Genomic DNA, 9,054 nt, shown 5'->3' on the forward strand with positions numbered 1-9,054 from the left:
TTGCCAAAGTTATCAGGAATGTCAACACAACACTTAGTTTTTATAACGTCACAGATGCCCCCCATAAGATGTAGTTAAACTATCTAGTGTCATCTGATTTTTGCAAAATACCTTTTTATTGGCATAATCTCTGTGTTTAGTGGAGATCCCTTTATTCTGTTACTTAGGGCTAGATAATCTTACTAGCAAACACAGATCAAGACTACCTTTGTAGGAGGTTAGGAAGATTTGTAGGCCATAAATTGACTATTGACTAAAAAAACATTTTGACTCTGATAGTCTCTTTTGATAGTTATCTTGTCTTAAGAATCCCTCTTTTATTGCCACCAATCTTATTTGTTTACTCTTGGTGGAGATAAAACACAAGTGTGCATCTTAAATTACATTAAAAGAACTATTGTCTTCTCTTTTTTTTTTGAGGTTTCAATATTTTATTCAAGTTTTATTTTAAGTGTTGTTAATTACAGCATTTGAAGGGGGAGGATCTAATTCCACACAAAATGGAAGACTCTAAAATGTACCCATTAAACTGCTAAAAAATAAATTGAGTGGTGAGAATACAACAGAAGTCCAATTTAGATCCCTAGTGTTGTCACTGTGTGATTACAATCACGCAGACTCTTCCCAGCCTATAGCTGGAGCTCCTGGAAGCTATTGCAGACACTGGTGCAAGGGCAAGAAAACCACAACACAAAAAGGAATTAAGTCCTGAATTATTGGCTTCATCACGTCCACCCTCTCCACTCCAAAATGGCATGAAAAAGAAACAGTGACCACACCCTGCAGATTACTTTTGGTGTAAAAGAGGTGACGATGGGCTAGAGTGGAAAAAGGTTATGAAGTTCTGTCTAAAAAAGTCCCTTTCAGATGAGTTTGTACACACCACCAAGCAATGAGCTCCTCATCAATTAGGGTTAGGAAACCAAGATTTGATTTTCAGGAAGTCACAATTCCATTCATTTACTCAATACAGATTTACAAAGTGCCTATACATTATCAGCTTCCATTTGCAGCCATTTCTAGGTTTAAAAAAAAAAAGGTAAACCTGGCATCTCTAGAGGGGTCACCAAGTCCCTCACACACACACACACACACACACACAAGTCTACAGCTGAAAGGACCTTTTTTTGGACTCGATTTCTTCTGTACTTCTGAAATGGTAACACTTTAAAGCTGAATCCTCTTTCACCTGGAGGTCTAACATGATTTTTAGCAATTCTTGCATCCCAGACATACAACATTAAAAGGTACACTAAATTCTGAAGGTAGCTATGCTGCAAAATAGTTTAAAATTATTGATTGTACAGTATTAATTTATGCTTGAAATTCCAGTCCTAGACCAAGCTTGTGACCACCAGCATTGATATTCTTGCCATCCAGCAGAGCTGACAGTGTCAGTTTGATACCTGGCTTTAGGGTCTGAGTGTATCCTAAACCAATCAGGCTGGAGTTGTTCACTTTGGCTGAGAAGCAGGCATCAGGGTCAATCTGATACTTTGCTGCTATTTCAAAGCGAGTGTTACTGTTTCCTGCTGTCCAGGCGAGATTGACAGCCGTCTCCAATTTCTTATTCACCTTCTGATAAATGGAGCCACCAAACTCTGTCCCGTCATTCACATTAGTGTGAAGCTGAAATTCGTCAGTCTTGTAACCAATTGCAAAGTTGCTCTGGGTCACTCAGGACTTTGCGGTCTCAAAATTCATCTGGTAGCCAGTCAGCCAGCCCTCATAACCCAGCACCAGAGCGCCCCGGATTGAAGGCCCAGCAATGTCAAAGTCCACATCGCAGCCCAGGTTGATGTGCTCCCGCTTGTACCCTGTCTTGATTTTAGCATTTTTTTTCCCAGTGTTAGGTGAGAAGGATGAATCGAAGGTCAGCTTCAGTCCACGTGCAAGCTGATCTTCCACAGTGATCTCAGTGCCTAGTGTGTTGTCAGTGTTCCACTTCTCTGTAAACGTCAGGCGATATTCAGTCCACCTGTACTTGGTTTCCAGGCTGCCCTTCACTTTGGTGGTCTCTGTGTTGGCTGAGCCTGAGCTCATAAATTCCAATCCATTCTCAGATTTTGTTTTCAAATAGAGTTTGATTAATCCAAAGCCATAGCCCTTGGTGAAGATATCCCTGGCAGATTTGCCAAGATTGGCATATGTGGGAGGCACAGCCATCTTCTGCTCGGAGGTGGTGGCGGATACTTGTCTTCTCTTTTAAATGCCCAGGCATGGCTCTGTTTTGATAATAACTTGTTTAAGACTAAGCTAGTCTAATTGACCTTGTTCCTATTGATGAACCCAGCCTAATTCCATCTTAAGATTGGAAGCCATCTCATCACAAAGTCATGAAAAGTTCATTTCTGTTTTACTGTAAAATACTAAGATTTCTATTTGGGGCTGACCATACTTTGATATTTTAAGAACTTGTTTGAGATTCCTGCCCATGCCTTGAACTTACCCATGCCTGGCTCTCCCTGATCAGATAAAAACCCTCCCTGAAATGCCAACTGCTCCTCATTAATTCTGATGTTGGAATCTGAGTTTACTTCCTACTTTGATATATCAAGCCATGTAGATCATTAATCTGCTATCTGCCCTTGTATTATGCTTGCCAGAACCCTGTTAGCTGTAAGTTCCCAAGAGACTCCCTTTGTAACTTTTATTTATTTTTTTTAAAGAGTGAGAGAGAGGGGGAGAGAGAGAGAGAATTTTAATATTTATTTTTTAGTATTTGGCGGACACAACATCTTTGTCTTTATGTGGTGCTGAGGATCAAACCCGGGCTGCACGCATGCCAGGTGAGCATGCTACCACTTGAGCCACATCCCCAGCCCCTGTAACTTTTATTATAAAACCCATTTTGCCCTTACCAGATGCTGTCCTCTGGCCCTGAATTTGGGTGAGGCAGTCACTGGCCAGCTGTCTTGTGTACACAATATAAGCTTGCTTTAATTTGGCTTAAAAATTGGAGTTGGTGGTCTTTTCTTTGTATTGTGGGTTCAACACTATCTATTATTAAGAGTCAGCTGAGTTCCCTTGAGGAGTCACTCTTGGGAACTTGAGAGCAGTTTCTTAGATTCTTTAGTGCCATCTGCCATGTGGCTTCCCTTGGAAGCATCAAGGATGGCTCCTTCTCCAATGACTCTCCTCTGCAACATGTGCACTGGTCAGCTTTCTGTTCTCTAGGGTGTCATTGATCTCCCTGATCAGGAGATCATGTGGTCCAGAGTTGCAAAACCCTTAGTTAAGTCCCTTTGTTCCCTGGATTCAATATGACTCAGAGGGCAAGAGCCAAATATTGGCTACTTGGTCCTTTTATTTTCTTAACTTTAGTCTCCAAGTTTTGGTCTTAAACATGCAGAAAGCCAGATTCACCAGCCTCAAAGTGAGAGTACTGGGTTTTACCTTTAATGTCTATAACTTTAGAGTTATTTACCCCTTTTGTTTAATTGGGGTATGCATTAGTACTGGAAGTTAGCCTTACATCCTGTCTGTATTGACTGTTATACTTCTGTAAGGTACTAAAAGATAACAGTTAAAGTTTACAAGAAAAATACAAGATGAAATTAACAAAAGTGAAAACAGTTTGATTTTGTATAATGGCTATGAACCAAAAAACATAATTTTTTGATATTTATTTTTTAGTTTTAGGTAGACAAAATATCTTTATTTTACGTATATGTGGTGCTGAGGATTGAACCCAGTGCCTCATGCAAGCTAGGCAATCACTCTACCACTGAGCCACAACCCCAGCTCCAAGAAACATAATTGTTTTAATAATCCTCAAACTTTACTTTGAAGAACACCAGCTTGGTAAAATGTACTTCTAAACTTTATACTTTAAAAACTTGTATACTTGGATGATATAAATTCATTCATTATACCAAGAAGCTAGTGATAGCATCACAATTACACTGATGTTTTTAGATTAACCAAGTTTAGCTTTTAAATAAAAATTTAAACTCAGTAATGTAATGTAATACTCTTCAATAACAGTTGCCATTTAACTTGTACAAACCCTAATTTATTTAAGACTAGTTCCTCTAAAGAATAAAACTTAAGAGACACAAGAGATTATCTTGATAGATAAGAACAGATTAATATGTTAAGAAATCTTTGTTGTTGGGCTGGGGATGTGGCTCAAGCGGTAGCACACTCGCCTGGCATGCGCGCGGTGCTGGGTTTGATCCTAGCACCACATACAAATAAAAGATGTTGTGTCCGCCGAAAACTAAAAAATAAATGTTAAAAAAATTCTCTCTCTCTCTCTCTCTCTCTCTCTCTCTCTCTCTCTCTTTAAAAAAAAGAAATCTTTGTTACTTCAATCTATAGAGGATTAAACTTTGGTTTATACATTAATATTTGACCTTAGGGGAAAACATTGAATAGATTTAACTGATTGTGCTAATCATATATAACCAATTTAGTTACATATAAACCTTTTGAAATTTACCCTCTATAAACCTCCTGAAACTTAGACATCCCACAACTTTTACTTTACCACACAAAAACTTTCTCATCCAGAAACATTTTTTCTTCAGGTGTTTGTACACTCCTCAAAGAGACACATGTGTTAGGGAATTTAAAGAAAAGGGGAGAGGAATGAGTTTTTAATAGCTCAGTGTTAAACATGGGAAATTTTAATTCTAAAGAGAGAGAGCATTTCCTCAATGCAGTATGAGGAAACTTGTTAAAGAAAGTGCAACTGGTGCAATTCTTAGAATCATAGAAACTTGTCCGTGATTTCCAGAAGAGTTGTCTCTTGATTTGCATATAAGGGAGAGGCTTGGCAGAGAATTGCACACTTGATATGACTAAGGCAAAACGTCCAGGTGCATAACCAATAACTCAGAAAAAAATGTGAATTTAATATGAAATTGTTTAGATCCAGATAGAGACAATGTGAAGTGACCAGCTGCTAATCTAATTGCTAGTTTTTAAAATGCTTTTAAAGGTATGCTTGCTCTACCTGTCCACCCCCATCTTCCCTAGTATCTCTATGCAGAGATGGGGGGCCGTGAGAAAAGGAGGAGGAGGAGGAGGAGAGGCAAGAGCCAATTGAGTCTGATGGAGAAATTCTGAATGATGGGGGAAGAGAAGCTGAATGGGAATTTAGGGAAAATTCTGAGGAGGAATCAGAGGAAGAAAGAGACTAATCTTGTGAGCTCTCTAATATAAATATGAGTATTTCTACTTCTGTACATCACCACACACCTTGGACAAAATTAAAATTCAGTGTTACTAATGTTTCTCCACTCCAACAGAGCCTTCGGTCTGCAAGGGCAACAGGAGAAGGTGTGGCTGGCTTTCAGCTATAACCTATCTTTTAACAATCTGATCTGAATGATCCAAGTGACAAATTAGGGCACATTTACCTTTTCCTTTTAAAACTCCAATAGAGCTGAACTCTGCTTATTCTGTTCACAGCCCAACATCCCCGCTCTTGCAATTTATTAGAAACTGACTAATGGGACTTCACTGTCTAATGATTGGATCACACTGGCTAAGGCCTGCCTTTAAGGTGGAGGTTATCTGTAATGGAACTCTAATTGGATGGAATTTCGTGCTGAGCATCCAGAAACTAACCAAGAACATGGGTTGGTTTTACTCTGGAGATACTGACTAGAGTGGACAATTTACTGAATTAGGACAACAGCTAAATTTTGACTTACAAACTTATTCACAAATAAGCACGTGTGTGTGTGTGTGTGTGTGTGTGAGAGAGAGAGAGAGAGAGAGAGAGAGATGCAAAAAGGGCACAGAGAGAGTTAACCACTAAGAGAGAGAAAACTTTGGACATTTCTCAGATTCAGCAGGGCCTGGATGAATTATTTTCTGATTTTGTAGCACATTTATATCAAGCTGCAAATTGCATTATTGGTGACCTTAATGCTGCTGAGATTTTAGTTAAACAGCTGGCTTTTGAAAATGCTAATAAAACCTTCCAGGAGGCTAATAAAAAATATCTCATGGAAAGAAAGGATCAGAGTCAGATTTCAATGTTCAGACGTTGGAGTTGTGTATTTGCAGGACATGGTGATAGCTGCAGCCCTAAAGGAAGCATTTAAATCTCCTTTGAAATAGAAAAATTCAAAAAGGCAGTGTTTTAACTGTGGCAAACCAGGACACATGGCCAGAGATTGCAGACAGACACCAGGACAAAGAGATAAACCAGGAATTTGTCTATGCTGCCAATGAGGAAGGCATTGGGTGAGGGAATGCAGATTGAAAACGGATGTGAATGGCTGGATATTCCTTCTGCAGTTGGTAAACAGGAGGCCAGGCCATCCCCAGCCCCATTAAATAATGAGGGCACTGGCATCCATTCTGGAGCAGCCATTCACTCCACCCCAGCCTTATGTCTCTTCATTCCAGATCTTTACTGGGCCATGACTGGAGCCATGGGCATGGACCTCCTCCTCACCTCCAAATTCATACTGACCATAGAAATGGGGCAACAGGCCATTCCCATGGGGGTTTTGGGCCCTTTGCTCTCTGACACAGCCAGACTCATATGGCACAGATGCAGCATAACTTTAAGAGGATTTTAAGTATTACTGGGTGTGATTTACTGGGGAAATTAAAGTTATTGCTCAAACAGTTCCATTGTTCAACTTTCTTCAGAAAATACCATAGCTCAAATTCTTCTTTTGCCTTATTATTCAACAGGAAATGTTTTGCTGGATAAGCCCCAAGGTGATAAAAGTTTCAGGTCCTCATACAGAGCAGCCTTAGCTCAACTAGTTAAGCAATGAGTGACCCTACTGGATCTCAAAAAACCCTTTAAATGGGTAATTGACACTGGTGTAGATGTTTCAATAATCTCAACAAGCTACTGGCCTAAAGGATGGGCATTACATACAGCTCCTGCTAACTTAAAAAGTATTGGTCACATTTCTCAACCTGCCCAGAGTACCTAGTATCTCCAATGGGAAGATAAAGGTGGCAACATGGACTTTTTAAACCTCATGTCCTTGAGAGTTTGCCAGTGAATTTATGGCACTGTGATACATTCAGCAGTATGGGAGTTTTATTAATGAGTCCTAATTCAGTGGTTACTTCTCAAATACTTAATCAAGGATTTATTCCCACTGAGGGCTTGGGGAAAATATCAACAAGAAAGAGGTGTTCACCTATGCTGCAGACCCCTCAACAAGGATGATATGGATTGAGATATTCACCTAATCAGTCTTTTCAGTAGGGGCATTGATTTCTTCTCCAGCCCAGAAAATAGCAGGAAAAAAAAATAATTGACTGTCTGATAATCCTGTCTGTGTTGTTCAATGGCACTTAAAGGGGGAAAAACTTCAAGTGACTCACAGGTTAATTCAAGAACAGCTTCAAACTGGTCATGTTTAGCCTGTAGAATACTCTAATTTTTGTAGTAAAAAAAATCTGGAAAATGGAGATTGTTACAAGACCTCAGAGCAATTAATTGGACAATGGAGTTAATGGGTGCCTTGCAGCCTGGGCTTCCTTCTCCTACAACTATGCCTCCTATTCATCAATTAATAGTAATAGCAATAGATTTAGAAGATTGTGTTTTCACTATACCCTGCCATGACCATCGCAGCCAATCTAGCAGGTTCCAGTGAGGGGCAAAAGGGGATATGAAAAATAAAGAATCACACACATGTAGATGTTTTTGAAGATAAATCTGGGGTCAGGTGGAGTGCTGTTGTCTGATGGAGAAGCAAGTGTAAAGAATTATTCCAGCAATCTTCATTTATATATGTCTCATTATCAGGTTAAAGACAATGCAAGCATTATGCATTAGTCTTTGTATTCAGGAAAGTTACAGGGCTAGCAACATTATGCAGCTTTCTTATAGTTGCATTCTACAGTTGCAATGTGCAATGCTAGGAGTTTTGTGTAATTCTCAAGAGAGTCCACTGTTTGAAGTTACTGTTAGGCGGACAGTTTCAGGAGTAGTGGAGCTGGTGAAACATTGTGGTTGTCTAGAGTTTCTCTCTTCCCTTGAGCTATGTGCCTGAGATCAAGGTTGAGGCTGATAAGACTCTAGCACAGAGTCTCTTCATGCAGGGCATTACCACAGCAGCTAGGCATCCTGCGCCTTTGCACAGAAACTTTCCCTGGCACCAAGCATGCCACAACCATGGGGGTCATCAAAGACCCCAATCTCAGACAATGTTCTCCCATTCTCTGTCACCACTCTCCATAATACCTTACATGCAGCTGATTATAAGAGATTGGCATTTAACATCCCAGCTGTGAATTTCAAGGAACCTGTAAAGAGATACTGCTGGAAAGTTTACCTCAAGGTATGGAAATAGCCCCACCTTGTGTCAGACTTTTGTAGCACAAGCTATTGCTTGAGTGCAAGAAGAATCATATATTATTTATTATATGGATGATATATTTTGGCTCATGGTAATTCAGATATACTTTGTACCTGAATAGCGGAGGCTGCTAGTACCTCAACAGGGGGTCCTTTTTTCTGCCCAGGAGGGTATAAGCCACCAGAGAAAATAAGTCAGAAGTAATTATGAAGAACAAAAGACACAGAGTCAGAAAGATAGTTTGGAAGCAGAGCACTTGATAAGTCCAGCCCACACAAGAGCTGGAGCTGAACAATTAAAAAATTACTCCCATGGTTTATTTAAGGGGCGTATAAAAAGCAGGAATAAGGTTTTAGAGATGGAGTCTTGCTTCATGATGTCTTCCAGACAGCAGGTTGATTGGCATCTTGGCAGGTCACACCTATCTCTGAGAGGCTGTGTGGTTACAGAATGTCACCCCATCTCTGGTGCTGTGTGAGACCAAGTGGAGCTGAATGGGGCTACAATGTGTCTGGGTGGTCTTGGCCAGAGGAAATCTCCACTGGAAGTTCATGGACACCAGATTCTCTTATTCACTGGCTGTGACACTGATGTAGTCCACACATTGCCCACAGATGGCTCTTGTTACTTTAATGTGCCATCTGATATGGAGGACCTGGAGCCAAAGTTTAAATGACTGAAGATCACACTGGAGGTGTTGATCCCAACTCCCAGCAGTATCAAGAAGCTGAGAAAGAAAAATGAGTCTTCATGAGCTGGGATG

General features: G+C 40.1%; 1 protein-coding gene across 1 annotated transcript; it reads right to left on the reverse strand.

The window, feature by feature from the left end:
* Positions 1–407: 407 nt before the first annotated feature.
* LOC107146908 (voltage-dependent anion-selective channel protein 1-like) lies at positions 408–2,187 on the reverse strand. The gene is given in 1 exon segment (XM_015491238.2): positions 408–2,187. A coding segment is annotated over 1 exon segment (852 nt). The 5' UTR covers positions 2,167–2,187; the 3' UTR covers positions 408–1,314.
* Between the last annotated feature and the right edge of the window lie 6,867 nt (positions 2,188–9,054).

This window comes from Marmota marmota, unplaced genomic scaffold (assembly GCF_001458135.2).
Source record: "Marmota marmota marmota unplaced genomic scaffold, marMar, whole genome shotgun sequence".
NCBI classification, from domain to species: domain Eukaryota; kingdom Metazoa; phylum Chordata; class Mammalia; order Rodentia; family Sciuridae; genus Marmota; species Marmota marmota.